The following is a 16097-nucleotide window of genomic DNA, read 5'->3' as shown; positions in this document are numbered from 1 at the left end:
CGAACTCCCTGGGGAAATCATCATATTTTACACCTTTTCCACGTTAATCAATGACTGACAAAAATTCTCGGTTCACGAGAAGGACTGTAAGAGTAATTTCACTTTCCTGCCTTTATCGAGTGCTGTTGTCGTTACCAAAAGGATTCATTTTTTCATGACATGTGTCGTTTTAACGCCTTGCGGAATATGTTCATTGGGAAAAGAAACTGATGGGGGACGTCTCGTGTGCGAGTCGTGTTATGTGTGAGGCAACACGGCCATGGTTTTGAATAAGGTGTAGCTTCGCTTGGACGACAGTAAAAATGAAAGAGTTTTAAGGAGATCATAGAAGCACTATGGAGGGGCTTGATAGCTCTACAGCAGCCTATCGTACGGAAAGCGAGGGTAGCACAACCAGCGAAGACAGAGACTTGTCGCTCCGTGCGTTTTTGGAGAAAGAATCTCTGGGACACTTGATCGCTTTGTTTCCAGACGATGTATCTATCGGCTATTTTCAAGCGCTCACCGAAGACGATTTGGAACATGATTACAACGTTAAAGATGACAAGGAAAGAGAACTTTTGATGCACTCCATTGTGAAATTACGCGAAGAATTTTCAGCGGACGAGGTAAGCAACGTAAGCTCCTGGACTGTAAGCTTGCTGTACGCAATCGATGCGGCGTTTTTGGCAAATTATTTCCGGCCGAATTTCATGTTCGGACAAAACACCTACAGTACGTCAGGTAATTTACTGAAGTCTTTCATTTTAGCTACAATTGTTTTTCACAAATATTTTCAATTTTTGAAAAGGTTTATTGGTTTTGTTTGCCTTGTTATGAATACATTTTTATGTTTCCTAGGCAGACAACACGGTAGGAAACTCAAGACACCAAATTATCTCCGAAAATATAATTTTTGCAAAACATCTTTCGCCTGATATCCTAATCTTTTTTAATCATTCAAAATTCGGTTTGTTTTTGGCTTAAATTCGGCAGTTTATTGAAGCGTGTTTCACGTTTATTTGATTTATCCCCATGAATGTTTACGTTGGTGGGCTTAATTGTCTTTGGTCAATATTTCACCTCTTAAATCCTAAATGTTATCTGGCCAGATCTAAGTATTTCTTCACGCATAAAGATCAAACACATTTTCCCGCAACTATTTTATCATGAGCAAATATAGTTTTGCTGAATAGATCTGTCTTTTTCGTATGAAATTTGGCAGAATTATAAAACAGCGGTTGATCGCCTCTGGTTCTATTTTTGGCTGGCTATTTCCTTTTGGTTCTTTCGTCTATTTCCGCGCGTTAATAGGTGTGCTTCGTGCTAGACCAGAATACGTCTTTGTTATCGTCTATTTATTGAAACCACCTAGTTGCCCTGTTATTCGGATCACGCATTTTTGGAGTATGTATTAAAAAATGTTGAACTGTCGATCGATCGCGCTCCCTATTTCATGTACATTTTTAAGTGGCCGTACAACTCTAGAAATCTATTCAACCGCGAAAGAGTTGTTGCCACTACGGTTGTAAACAACCCGCTATAAATAATCAGAAAAAGCTCTTTCGTGTGAAGAAGGGTTTTGCGATGGTAGTTAAAGGTGGGAAATTTTTCGGATGGATTAAACAAAGAGCTTGCAATTGTCAGGTTTATGTGGCGTATATTCGCACATAATACAGACTAGATTAGGTTGAAGCGAGCAGAGTTATTTATCATGCAAATTACAGTTGCACATTAGCGCGATTTAGCGGCAGTATTAATTAAAATTTTGAATAATTATTATTTTAGAAAATTTGGTTGCTAGTTGTTCTATTTTAAATATTATGAATTTATTCCCAAGATAAAGAGAAATGCTTGATAAATTAAAGACTTCCTAAATTTGGGACTTTATTGATCTACTTTTTTTTTCAGTCTTCAAATTTACATAAATGCTCAATTTTCTGACGCCAGACTAGACAATGCAAATATTGAGTTGGCTATTGTTGACAAAAACAAAGCTTTTGTTCCTCAAAAAAGTTGTTCACAGGAGCTAAAAAGCTAACAGATTTCTTTGCAAAAACATTATTAAAACTATTGTACAATGTAAGTAATCCTGAGTAGTGCAGAGATGAAAATTCTCTTTTGTACGTTCACAACATCATACAAAATTTTGTTTCATCGTAGAAAGATAGGCCTTTTCATGGTAAACAACATCAACTCGATTGGGTGGGCAAGAAATTGGTTGCAAGGCTACTAGTTCAAACAATGTACACTGTAACTTATAAAATTTTTGGGAGGTATGGGTTTGTCCATAAAGTAGAACCTCAGCTCATTTTTGACCTCACACCTGCCGAACTAATATCAAGCAATTTACTGTACTCTTTAGAGGGCCAAAAGTATGGAATGCTTTGCCATTATCAATTACGTCTTTCCCTAGTCTATCCAACTTCAAAAGAAAGCTTCTTGGTTTCCTTAGTTAATTGTATGAAACGTCCGACTCTCTTATGTCTTTATAGTCTTACCACCGTATGTTAAAAAATCTAAATACAATGTCTTTACTAGTCTTACAGTCCTAACATATATATCTCCGAGGAGACCTCTCAGTACAAGCCCGGGGGTTTCTGGAGGTCTCCTCGCCACTTCTTACTTCTTCTTTTTCTATTATTATTCACTGTAAACTTATGTAAGATCTTAGTCTATTATTCACTGTAACTTTCTATGAATGTATGTTGTGGTGAATGAATAAATAAATAAATAAATAAATAAATAAATAAATAAATAAATAAGTACATAAATAAATACATAAATAAAGAAAGAAAGAAAGAAAGAAAGGAAGAAATACATAAATAAATAAATAAATAAATAAATAAATAAATAAATAAAAAATTGAAAAATTGCAATCATAGTACCAAAAAAGATTCTCAGTTTGGAGATCTAAACTTGTCCCTCGCTAAACAATGTGTGTATTACATTGTAAAAAAATGTGTCTAGGAATTGGTAATCTCATCTGCAGTTTCTTACGTGCACCTGCATGTTCATGTACATGGGAATGTCTGTTAAACCCTTTAAGCCCTAACAGTGATCAGCATCAAATTTCTCCTTGTAATATCAATGCTTATTCAACCCCTAAGGTCATGAGAATTAAGATCACCCAAGGAGAGTATTTAATATTTTCTCCCCTGTTCTTTCATAACAAAAGTATGGGGACAAGACAAGATAATTTTTTTTTTGTATTAGGGATCAAACGGTTAAACCCCAAAATTCAAAGTCTGATATCCTGGTTTTACACCTACACTGTGTTAATCCTGTCGATGGATTATACAATAACCAGGGTCAAGTTGTTTAAAGCCTGATAAGCACTAATCCTGTGAACAAAACAGGTCTGCAGTGTATAAGCTGTCATGATACAGTGTAATTATCCTTAAATTTTTTAAAAAAATTTTTAACAGCTTTATTGGGTGCTCCACTTATAATATATAATGTAAATAAATAATGTAAATTAAAAAGAAAGAAGCAAGACTCAAAAGGGGCAGGTGCAACAGGACGAACATCCCATGCGAGGCACCGCCCCTGGATTAAGACCTAAATTAAAACAAAATGAATACTCAAAAATTTGTAAAGGAAAAAGAGTGGCATTTGCACGTTGGGACTTGCGTCCACATGGAGAGGTAATTGAGTTCATATACCCTTGACAGATGAGTGCTCATTAATTTCAACAAAAAGTTGAAAGGCATTAGGCAAGCAAAAACTGGTTGGGGGTGCTAGCTAATCAGGTTTGGAAGAACTCTTGGGAGATAAGTTAAACCTAAATTCAAGTTGCAAATGTTCACATAAATTTTTATTTTTATTGCAGTCTGACTCAGAACTAGACAACAGTACTGATTTAAATTCAGAAGTTTTCTCCTCCTTGCCGCGAAATTTCAAGCTCGGTCGTTCAAGGTATTCAGATGAATTTGGAGACGGAAGAGCTAAGAGGAGGGAGAGTTTTGGTTTCCCATCACAAAGACTTGATGAGTCATCTAATTTGGTGCGCATGAGAGCAAATCCTTCACTGGGAAGCTCAGAACCTAACCTCACTGGAAGCTGTGTAAGTGAACAACTTGTTGGAGCAGTTTTTGATTGAGTGTCACAAAACCAAAACAAAAGTAATTATTGAAAGGGTGCATGGAATAAGCTCCTAAGTGACTTTTGATGTAAGGTCAAATTCTCCTTTTGTGTCACGAGCAAATACAAGGCAATTTAGAAGGAGAATCTAGCAATTTATCAGGAGTCTTTTAGGGTTTTTTCCAGGCAATCTATCAAGTGATGAGCAATGCAAAGGAAATTGCTACATGTAGGTGCAAGAATAATAATTAGGTGGGGAGACTTTTGTTAGGAATGAGCAGAGCTATTCTTTTGCCTCCTCCGCCCAGCTCTTGTTTGGCATGATGACTGATTAGGCCTGAAATCTATCCATTAGATTATTAGTAATACTGTGCATTTGATCTTAATATGTTAATTTGTGCATTAATTAGCAATATTAAACATTTTTTGTAGTTATTGTCATCACTGGTGCATGGTAATGTACCTTTTTTTTGGTTTGAACAGAGCAAATCAAAATTAAAATATTATAATTAATAAGTACAAAACTATGTTTCTAAATAATATGACCTATGCAAGCCATTTTAAGCTAATTTGAACAAATTTGGATTCTATGCATCCTTTTTGTCTACTGAGGCTGCTTTCAATTATTTTATCAGGAGACATATCAATATCAAGATCATTTAGTAATGAAAACCACCTGGAGTGAATTTAAATAAATTTTAATATTAACTTGTATGTACAGGCACTGTATACAATTGTACATTTGTTTAATGGCAACGTATTTCAATGTTAGTTGCAAATGTACTTCTGTCGTGGATATCAGCTGGTAACCTGATTGTGCTGTCACTGGACTGTCGTAGATGCTAACTTGCAGCTGTTATTTTCAGCAACTGTAACAAAATACTGTAGAGGTCATTAGCTATTCTGAATTTGAAAGTGACTCAAAGACACTACTTTACTTGTGGGGATGGATTTATCAAAGCTTAATGACTTTAGTGGGATTTTATCACGATCTGCAGTAATTTGATTGGCATTTTATTTTGTTTAATTTTCAGAGTGACATCAGTCGGAGGCCCAGGTAGGAAGTCGATCCATTATTGTTTTCTTAGTAATAGACACGAATTTAGCAGGTAAATATTTCATCCAACATTGTTGTGAAGCCACAGTCTTTTCTGTAAACTGAGGCGAAAGCTGCTGGTATATCTAGCTGAGTATTATTTTATTGAAAAGGTGTCTGATCAAAACTAGAGCACTTATAATCTATGGAATGATGCCAAAATACAGATTGTTTTGGCCTGGGAGAAGGTTTAGAGAGATGGGAAAGAAAGGAGAAAGAATAGAGAGGAAAGGGAAAAATGACTACACTTGTACCTTATGTTTTTACATTGGCTACTTTGTAGACAATGCCTAAAAACAATCTGCACCACTCTCAAGCAAGCTTGACTTGAGTTGAGCGGACCCATTTTAAAAAATTCACCTAGTACATAATTATATAAAGCATACTCATTTGTTGTAACCATGTACATTAAACTGCTGTAAAATGTAGTCCATTTATCGGTTATTTATTAATAATAGGTCTGTTACTGTGCTTAACTTTCGTTTAAATTTATTTTATCACTAATTGTTGCAGTAAGAAAAAACATGAACCCACAGTAAAGTACATACAGTACTGTACTTGTAACATGATATTTCTTTGATTACTGAACATTGCATACTGTACGTTCTACATGTGGGGTATTTTGACAATCAATTTTGACATTAAAAACTCGCCTCCAGTCTGGAGATTATTAGTAAGTCTAATATAATGTAAGCTGTATGCATATATATGACTGTATAATATGAAACTACATTAGGGGCCACTTTCAGTGTTCTCCACAGTGAAATTATTTTGCCATAAAAGCTTGAATTACTGTTAGTATAGTTACTCTATTTCAACTTCTTGACAATATTATTGTAATTTTTGTTTTCACCTTTTCACATTTTTTACATTTTAGACTCTTTGAAATGGTAGTTTTCCTGTAAAATTAACCATATTTATCAGTTGTCAGGTGTAGTGTCGTATGCTAATTTGAATCAGAGTCAAACATCTACATGATAACAACCTATATGTGCACAAATCAATATACTTAAAGGAATATTCGTTGGAGAGTCTCGATGATGATATTTTCTTCTAGCAGTCCATCTGCTTTGGTGACTTTTTGAGAGACTACTATCTTGCACCTGTATTGCCTAATAAGGACAATTTCAGGTCTTTTTTTTTCTATTCAAATTTTTAAACTTTTGACACCATGAACATCAACATCAGAAGGTTTGTGGTAGTATTATTGACAATTTAAAACCTTTGAAAATTGGATTCTTTTCTAAGCTTGGAAATTTGAAGATTGTGAACAGGTGTTGCTGTGAAAATGCTATTGCTGTTCTTGTTAAATGTTCACCATGATACATTTAAATGCCATGCGGAAAAGTGAATTTATTTCAACTAAAATAATGTGGCATAATTTGGCTGCTGTCACAGCTCCTATTCGTTCTGACGCCTAAAAATATTTTAAAGTGAAGATCCAAAGTTGGTAGATACATGTATTGATATTGTGACATGAAAAAAATAGTGACTACAATACATGTATGTATATTAAAAGGTACACTGTATTACATAGTTGTAATTCAAAACCTATATACAGTATTTAGCTGGAACATATGGTGGGTCTTTTACAGAATTACATTCAGTCTATACAGATTACATTGTGTAAATTAACTGAACAAAAATGTTTGTATGCTGTAGATTACTCTGAGTTGGTTCTCTCGTATGCAATGAATTGTTTTATAATTTGAGAAAACAAAGCCAATTCACGTGGAATTTTTCTCACTGTCAGTGCTTGAATAGTTTTAATTTGTGATTGCTTGTTCATGTGCTAGAGGTGTACTTCCTGCATGCATGTACATAGCCAGTTTAATCAACCAGTGGATGTGCTTTTGATAAGATCTACAAGTTCTATATTTCATTATCTGACTAAAAAAAATTCAGCATATCCAGGAATAATTTAAGCCTCCATTTTGAGAATGTTTATAATAAAAACTTTTAGCTTAGTAATATCTTTAAATTCATGAATTTCTTTTGAAGGAATGAAAATTGGTACATTGTACATGTAGGTTAATTTGTTTTTAGGTCAGTTTGTTTTGAACCTCTGTCAGTTTGTTCTAACCTAGATTAATTTGATCCAGAAAAGTAACTACAGTGGAATCTTGATTTTACGACATGGCAAGGGGACAGCAAAATCATATCGTTAAATCGGGATGTTGTTGTAAACAAACTCCCGATTTATAAATAACTGTTGCCGGGACACAGAATGTTGATTGTTAAATCGGGAATATCGTTAGATCGATGATCGTAAAATTGGGGTTCCACTGTAATTACATGTAGTTATCCTAACCAATAAAAAAAAATGCCAAGCGTATCTTTGTCACAGACAGAGAAAAGAATAGGAAAAACACGACACTCCTGAGTTTTACAGACATGTTTCGGCAGTTGCCTCTGCCATCTTCAGTGTGAAATGAACAACAAATTTCACACTGAAGATGGCATAGGCAACTGCTGAAATATGTCTGTAAAACTCAGGAGTGTTGTGTTTTTCTTAAAATTAATTTCCTCACTGCTTTTATCCAGACCATTAGAAAAAGAATACATATACAATATATCAATAATTAAATAATTTTAATTTTTTCATTATTCTCAGCTCCTTCAATGCTGGAACACGGAAGGCTGGTAGAAGTTTTACTACGACAAGCGCTATGCCTCCAGTAGGCTCCAGCCGTCCTTATTCACCTTTTTCCTCACCATTTTCACAAGGTGTGTGCTTCATGTATTCGTGTACAAGGATAATACATGTATAGTATTCTAGTTAACTTGCATCATCTATTTTGTGCACCCCTCACCCCCTCCCCCCCCCAATCATAAGATTTCCATGTACACCCAATAATCTTTTTGCTACAAAATAAATTGTGTGGATATTGTATTACCTGGTCTTAGAAGCCAATATGTGTTTCTGAGAGGAGAGCTTAAGGGAAACTTTGACGTTTGAGGAACAGATTTTTAAAATATCCAATGCATGTATGTTTTAGCCAAATAACTTTTATTAGGTTGTTGTGTCGATGATCCTTCAAATGTTTTTTTCTGAAAGTGTGTGTAAAGATGTTGACATCTTTAGTTAGTACTTTCTGGCACCATGTTTAAATTCTGACAAGTCTTCTTGTAATGTCCTTGTCAGCTTCAACTGCAGAATGTTCTCCAGTCTTAAATTTTTCAAGTAAAGGCTTTTGACTTTAGATTTACATGTAATGCTGTATCACACATGTGCCTCAAGAACTGCCTGGGTGATAATTTTTACTTAACCCTTTCCCAACCAAGAGTACCATATGGCACAAGACGCAATTATGAGCTCAGTATTTGGTCAGTTTGTGTGAAATTTGCACAACCAAAAGATCTTTGAAAGATCTATAAATTGAAGGCATAAAATCATGCCCCCCCCTCCTATATGAGACTTGATTTACCACCCCTCAAGCTTTTGGATTTTTTTTCCTTTGTACGTTAAGGGTCCAGTTGATATCTTACAACAAGCAATGCACTGAGAGCTGTACATTAAGCTATAGTTTAGGGGGAAACCCAATATGTACAACGAATAGGAAAATTTTCAATGTTTTTCTTCTTTTGTTTTGGACTTTTCTCACTCTAATATGTGACCTCCTCCATCTCTGTTGGTGTGATTTATAGCACACCCCAGAAAATACCTTTTAAATGGTATATCACATGTGGTCTCCCAGTTCATAGTTAGCGATTTAGAAAAATTTGCCATTTCCCTTGGACGGGAGTGGATATGACCCACTTGCAAAGTATTCATTTATCTCTGAACAATAATTTCAAATTGTTCTATTAGCACTGTTGATGTTACTGTCATGATCTAAACTCAGATAAGTCTGTTAATTTATGTTTTGTTAAGTTACATGTATTAATAAATGTGTATTCATTTGATCATTCTTTTCCAAGGTACTGACAGCCCAGTTGGCAGTCCCAGCTTTCACTCCTCCTCAAACTGCACGTCAGCGGGAGCTCATTTTGCCTTTTCAAATGTTAGGAGGTAAGAAATTGGCAATGGTTGATGTCATGATTAGAACTTATAATACCGGTAGTTATAATAGTACATGCCTTTAACCTTTCCGAGTAAAGGTCAAGGTACAAGCTCTCTGTATGCCAGGTCCCACATCTTCAAAGCAGGATTAATTTTGGGTTTACAGCTGTACTTAAAATTACTATATCACACATCACTTAGAATGTATGTATTTAACCTGACAAAATGGTAACGTTGTGGTGAACTAGCAGCCCATCTAGGGTTGGGGTTGGGGTTAGTATTGAGTAACGCCCATAGTTGCCTGATGCTGTAGAAGATAATAAGCCTTCAACCAGCAGCAAGAGGATGTAATTTCCCTGTACAATATCACTTATACGGGTACTACATGTAGCTCAAATGTACAGTGTATGGGCCATGAGAATAAAAGGATTGATCATTGAAGATGCATTGCTTGATGTTTAAACAAATTACTTGCAAATTTTTAATTAACTGTAATACATAAATTGTATGGAAAATAGTGTTCAAATATCAATGATATTTGAACTAAAAGCATGAAGATCTAACTGTGTGGTTTACCTGTGCGTGAGTGTGAGTTTCAGTGTAATCGTTTGTCTTCCTACAGAGCTGATGTTGGGGGTCGGCGCTGGTCAGTAGCTTCACTGACGTCATCTTCTGGATATGGAACACACACTCCTTGCTCGTCATCTTACTCTGTGAGTCTTGAGAATTTGAACTAAGATTTAAATTGTAAACTAATTTATTTAAATAGCAATAAATTTGTAAACTAAGAGCCCAAAGAAAAATATTAAGGTCTATCAATCAGATATCCAGCTTTTGCCCTGATTTAGACGCGAAACTCTCATTTGATTTTTGATCTCTCACTTTTATAAAAAAGGATTTGTATTGCCAAGACAGTTAATAAATAATGTCTGAACAACATAGAATGCATTCATGTTATATATGAGGGACAAGTGGCTTCAGAAACGTATAACTAATTTTTTATGTAATAACTATGTGATTTACCAACTCCTTCCCAGTCAGATGTAACATGAGGCCCCAATCATTTTGTATACATTACTAAAAGACATTAGTTCAGGATGAGATACATGTATTGAAGATCAGTTGTTAACCACATGTAACTAGGTTAGAATAGACTAGTTGACTGTAAGATGATGTCCCAATTAAAAATCTTATTACTACAGTTGTAATAATAATAATAATTATTAATTTGATATTAACTTTAGTGGTGAGTGGCACTAAAGAATTATATACTTGTCCAATAAAATTGTATTATTTTACTTTTTTTGTTTTAGTCCTTGGCATCATCACAAGAAAAACTTCATCAGGTACAGTTTCTTGCTGTTGTTTTCTTAATAAGAGTTACAGTGTAAGTTAATTACGCGGGATGCCCTGAGGGGGCATACCGTGTCTAAAAACGGGTCGATTTCTTTTTTTTTTTTCTTCGTCGTAGCCACAAATGTGTACATTAATTTATTCATTAAACTCTCCCCTCTCCTACTCGGGATGTATTGTTCTGATTGTCTTCAACAACAGCAGGCCAATCAAAATCCATTCTTGTCGCTTATATCGCGAGGGAGGGGACCCACTCACCCCTACCTGTCTGACGTCAACACATCATTTGATATATTTATTAAAAACAGATTAAATTGTTGCGCCATATTGTTGACATGTTGTGGACTCAAGTGTGCCGTTTTCAAACGGAAATTTCACCATTTTGAAGCGGTGAATCGAAAGAATAACTTCTACGAAGCACCTGACATGTAAAATGATGGAAATTGGTGAATTCCTGGTGAAGGAATCGTGCTTTGTTTGACAGTCTTAGACCACGACACGAGACTGAAAAGAGGTCATTGAGAAGCTTATGTTATCGTGATGGAATTTCACAAATTTTCGGTGATAGTCTGAATCGCGTAACACAAGGGAAACAACGTAACGCGATCTTCGTGACTCAAACTATTCCATTAGCAAGGATAGTTTTATCAATCGGCGAAGCATACAGTTGGAATAAATGAATCAGCCCCAGCATCATGCCTAATGCCAGTATAGCAGGCATCTTGTTGTTTCTAGTGCATGGGCAATTATCAGTTCCAGGTGAAAATTTGCTGAAAACACTGTATGTACAGTGTAAAAGCAGTTCTCAATTCTATGTTTTTTTCTCTCTTTCTTTTGCTATTACAAAAACAAAAATTAATAAAATAAAGTTAATATTAAACAAATAAAACATTGCCCAAGGTGAAACAGGGTTCGTTAGGTTCCAGGAAAGTACTTGACAGAAGTATTTTCCACGACTAGAGAGTCCTTCAAAAATGTTATGAGGGTCTGAAAAAATCCTGGAAATCTCTGAACTCAAGTAATTAAGTTTTCTTGAAAGACATTGAGGACCAGCCAGATGGAAACATCTAACAACTTAAAAATTCTTAATTTATGTGCATTATGGGTCCTGGAAAAAACTTTGTGATCCCTGGAAAAATTAGAAAAACTGGAAAATTGTTCCTGAAAAAGTGTGCGAACCTTGTGAAAGGATGATCATTTTCCATTGAATAGACTGTTAATTGACAAATAATGATGTTCAATGTACTGCTAGCAGGGCCAAGTGAGAACTTGGGTTAAGGGGAGTGGAGCTGGGTTGGACAAGAGATACAACTGTAAGAGAGAGAGGTGTGGATTAGGGCCCAGCTGGCAGATTTTAAAATTGATGGTCATTCTGTCCCTAGCTTCCATTAGGCTTACAAAATGGACCCAACACTTGCTAGCAAGGATAGAAATACATGTTAAAAGGTGGAAGCCAAAGAAAGCAACTTCCAGAAACCAGAAGACTTGACTTTTCTTGATTTTTCCTGCTGAAAAACCGTGTAGACCTGGTCAACTCATCCTCTTTAAATTAACCCACATTTTCCATCTACACCCAGTCTAGGTTCAGTAATGTATAGTAGTGCAGACATGAAGTAATACACGTATAGTGGTACAGAGAAAAATGTTTCTTTTATATATATAATTATGTTAAGCATGGTTTAAAAAGTAACATTCAGTGTGCTTTTAATTATTTATGTAATAATCATCTTGTTGTGATTACAGTTGCAGATTGGGTTGCCTTACAATGATGAGTATAACTATGGGCAACATTTCAGGTAACAGCATAAATTTGTATCACAGACTTCAGTACATGTACATGTAGCTCTTAAAAAGAAGTATGACAATTAGTTCCACTGGTCATTATGCCAAGGCTTGTTCGTTTACTAGCAGATAGTTTGTTTACTAGCCTACTGTTTCACCTTTATGGCACCATGGGAGCGCATATTTGAGGATGGGCACTTAAGTAAGAAAACCTGGTTCTTGAACTGTTATTTTTGCTCTCTCTTCAGCGCTGAAAGTGATCAAGATGATGACAGTGGAGGTCGTAAGTCACCCAAGCCAAGACAGAGGTCAAGAAGCCTAAGGTAAGAAAAGCTTGCTACACAAACTCACACTGCAGTTGAGCCAAACTCAAGTAAAGGCTATGTCTACGTTAATATCCATGGAGGCTTGAGAAGTACATTGAACTTTTGATTGAACAGTCGGAAGATTGGAGAGTTGGTGGTTTTGAGGCCAGGTTTTGCGACAAAGTATTTCAATTTGGCTGGTATTAAAAAGTCACCCTGTGTAATGACTGACGAGATTGATCAAGGCCATAATACTTACACAGCCAAGACATAAAATTCATTGCCTGACTTTGACCCCAGTACTTGTCTACATCCATTTAATGATTGTGAGTTTCGGTAATTAAATTATTATTTTTCTCCCTACAGTCCTGGAAGATCAGTGGTTATCCCAGAGGATGAACTTCAGTTGTTAAATAACCTTTACAGAGAAAGATTTCCAAGGGTAAGAAATTTTTATTATTAGTGCATTGCAAGTTACATCAACAGCTTTAAACTAAAGCCTGAATTCATGAGGACAATTCTTTGAGGAAAAAAGAAAAGAAAAGGAAAAACAAAGGCTAGAACCAATAACTGAGTCATGAAAGATCGACACTTGTGAAAGGTTTGGAGGTCTGTTTTCAGAACATCTGATTGTTTATTAATTTATGGAAAGGAAGTAATCACAGTTTTCAATATAATTGATATGACTTTGAAATGATGACAATGATGACGATTATGAACTCTTACTATTTAAACATGGTTTCAGATTCATTAAAAATAATGGTCTTCAAGCTCTAGAGCCATGATAAAAACTGTTCCCACTGTTATGTACCTAATGCATATTATTAAGTGCTTTATACTACTAGTTAAACCTGTGGTTTGATTGAAAACATTTTCTGGGCAGCCTTATTACAGTACTTTCTGTAGGATTCTTTACAATGATCATTGTGTATCAGTCTGGTATTTTTATAGTGACTAGTAACTGAAAGGTAGCATACTTTTGATGATTATTTTATTATAACATGGGATCATGTATTACCAAATGCATTTTGCACATAACTGCAATTTAGAGCAGTTTTCAATTGAGTGTCAAAAGTAATCTTGCCTTTGCTTTGGTTTTGCTTTACTGTGCTCTGTGATTGGTTGACAAAACTCGTGCTACATTCTGAACCAATGAGGGACAAATCAAAAACCAATCTTACCTTGAACGCAAGTCAGTTTTCCTGTGCTTTATGCCACATACATGTATTTGCTTTGAATTCTTGTTGGTTCATTGTTATGTGCTGATTGGCCAAATAATTACTTTCATTTGGTTTTGGTTTTACGACACTCAATAAGCCATTTCCAAGTTGCTGTGAACCTCGCTATGAAAGCGAGGCTAAGTGCAAAACTTTTTGTATGAAAATTAGTTTTGTTTGCATATGAATGAAAACTAATTTTTATAACAAAAACTGTGCACTTAGCCTCGCTTTCATAATGAGGTTCAAAGCAACTCAGAAATGGTCTATTGAAAACTGCTCTCTTGATGATTTTGTTTTGGTTATTGGCAGGCTATCACCCAGATGGAGGAGAACTTGAATGTAAGAACTTATAACTGTTGTTAATAGTAAATTAAAGTGGTATTGCTTTGTTTACATGAATGTCTGCACGAATGTGAATACATGTAGCTACATGTATCTTGTAGCCAGAAAAAAAATTCAGAACAGTACATGGCAAATAGCCCGGGGGGGGGGGGGGGGGGGACTCCCATATGGAACAGACGGGGATGCTCGTCGGAAATTTTGAATTTAACCCCTAAAGGAGACCATCTGGGCGTGGCTCAAGCTTTTTGTGACCCCTAAAGGAGACCAATCTGGGCATGGCTTAAGGAAATTTTGACCCCTAATGCGGTAAACAAAACAAGTTAAAAAGAAAATTTGACTTCTGTTTCTCTTCGCGTAATTCTGTGTTTCTTCACGGAACCCTAAACGAGACCTTGGCGGCTTAAAATATTGGCGCTTTGCCCGGAACACCCTAAGCAAGATCAAAATCCAAAATTTACACCCCTAAGCGAGATGACGAGCATCCCCATCTGTTTCATATGGGAGTCCACCCCCCCCCCCCCTTCCCCGGGGCCAATAGCAAGTCTAAAACTAAGAACAGGTTGTAAAAGAGAAGAACAGTTGGGAAATTTGTAAATGTAGTTATGCACTAAGAAGTCAGTTATATAGAGTGTATAGAAAGTGAACTTTTTTCTTACACAGAGAAAATTAAAAACCTGAGTGCTTTTCCAAAGGATACAGCTTAATCAAAAGTACACACTGTATAATAAACAATAGTTCTAACAAGACCATTGTTAAATGTCAGCATTGTCTGTGTATTTTTAGGAGTTAGTACAAGAATTCTCAGAAGAAAAAACTCTCAATCATAGCTACTGTGATGGAGTTTTGAACTTTGTTTGGAATCAGGTTTGCTCCCATATAATTTTGTTGTGTTCTAAAAATTGCTAGCTGACTTGAGACCAGCACCTTGTTACCTGTATGTTTCTGTACACTTTGTGACTAAGAAAGAAATGTTTTATGGTTAGTCATTTCAAAGATCAAAATCATATGCTTCTAGTTATATTTTCTTAATCTTCACCCCTGCTCAAATATTCGCCCCATTTTATTAAAAAAGAAATATAGAAGGTTGAATCTTCTCCACAATTACTGCCACTTTTTGACATTCAAATGGAAAAAATACCAAATTTGAAATAAGTTTCAAGGAATTCATTAGTCTTAAGAATCTTGAAATTCATTGCCCTATAGTACTGCTCAAAAGTACATGTAAGTTACTACTGTTCACGTCACGCGCAAAGCCCTAAAAACTGTAAATATCGTGGTTCAAATTCGCATGCAATGTACACATGAACCTTGTAAAGCAAGTCTAACATGTTATTTCAAAGAGAGTTTTTAGAAGATGCTAGCTAAGGACCAATTTTTTAATACTGTCAAATAGTTTAATGTCAAATAATTCATTGTACTTTGTACATTAATATTAACAGCCATTTTTATTTGTTTGTTGATGTACAGATTATCGAAGCAGCTCGTGATCTTCTGAAACAGTCCCAGGATGGTGCTTTGACCAGTCTGTATTTCTATGACCTGTCCGAAAGGCTTGATAGACTGCTGTTTGAGGTGAGAATCAAATGCAGCCAAGAGCTGGTTGGTTAGTAAAAGGGGAATGCTCAAATAAAAGCCTTCTTAAAGTGGAAAATATTTCTAACTTGGAATAAATGTGATGGAATATTCCATCACATTTATTCCATCGTGCATATGCCACACATGACATTCCAATCCTACCAGTATCCAGGATGTTTGTCCCATGAACCTAGTTTAATGGCCTTAGCTCCCATGAGTCTCCTGTAGCTCAGTGGTAGAGCATCCGGACTAGTTATTGGAGGGTCTTAGGTTCGACTCCTGATAGGAGCACTCGGATTTTTTTCCGAGTATACCTGTGTCACTTACTGAACAATACATCATTCCCTATTTCTAACTTG

General features: G+C 35.7%; 1 protein-coding gene across 3 annotated transcripts in view; it reads left to right on the top strand.

Annotated features, from left to right (window-relative positions):
• Positions 1–41: 41 nt before the first annotated feature.
• LOC146477637 (microtubule-associated serine/threonine-protein kinase 3-like) overlaps positions 42–16097 on the top strand; it is a 35249-nt gene continuing 19193 nt past the window's right edge. Inside the window, exons 1-13 of one of the 3 annotated variants that reach the window (XM_085113102.1) lie at positions 42–608; positions 3812–4045; positions 5097–5119; positions 7773–7885; positions 9080–9170; positions 9784–9874; positions 10475–10507; positions 12264–12310; positions 12545–12619; positions 12968–13043; positions 14131–14160; positions 14947–15027; positions 15631–15735. In XM_085113102.1, coding sequence (XP_084969228.1) covers positions 336–608; positions 3812–4045; positions 5097–5119; positions 7773–7885; positions 9080–9170; positions 9784–9874; positions 10475–10507; positions 12264–12310; positions 12545–12619; positions 12968–13043; positions 14131–14160; positions 14947–15027; positions 15631–15735 — 1272 coding nt within the window. In that variant the 5' untranslated portion in view covers positions 42–335. Of the gene's footprint in view, positions 609–3811; positions 4046–5096; positions 5120–7772; positions 7886–9079; positions 9171–9783; positions 9875–10474; positions 10508–12257; positions 12311–12544; positions 12620–12967; positions 13044–14130; positions 14161–14946; positions 15028–15630; positions 15736–16097 lie in introns of all 3 variants that reach the window. The other 2 variants (XM_085113103.1, XM_085113100.1) reach the window with 2 other exon arrangements.

The sequence above is a fragment of the Pavona decussata genome, unplaced genomic scaffold (genome assembly GCF_977016875.1).
Source record: "Pavona decussata unplaced genomic scaffold, jaPavDecu1.1 SCAFFOLD_69, whole genome shotgun sequence".
Classification (NCBI taxonomy): domain Eukaryota; kingdom Metazoa; phylum Cnidaria; class Anthozoa; order Scleractinia; family Agariciidae; genus Pavona; species Pavona decussata.
This window is presented reverse-complemented; position numbering and strand designations above follow the sequence as displayed.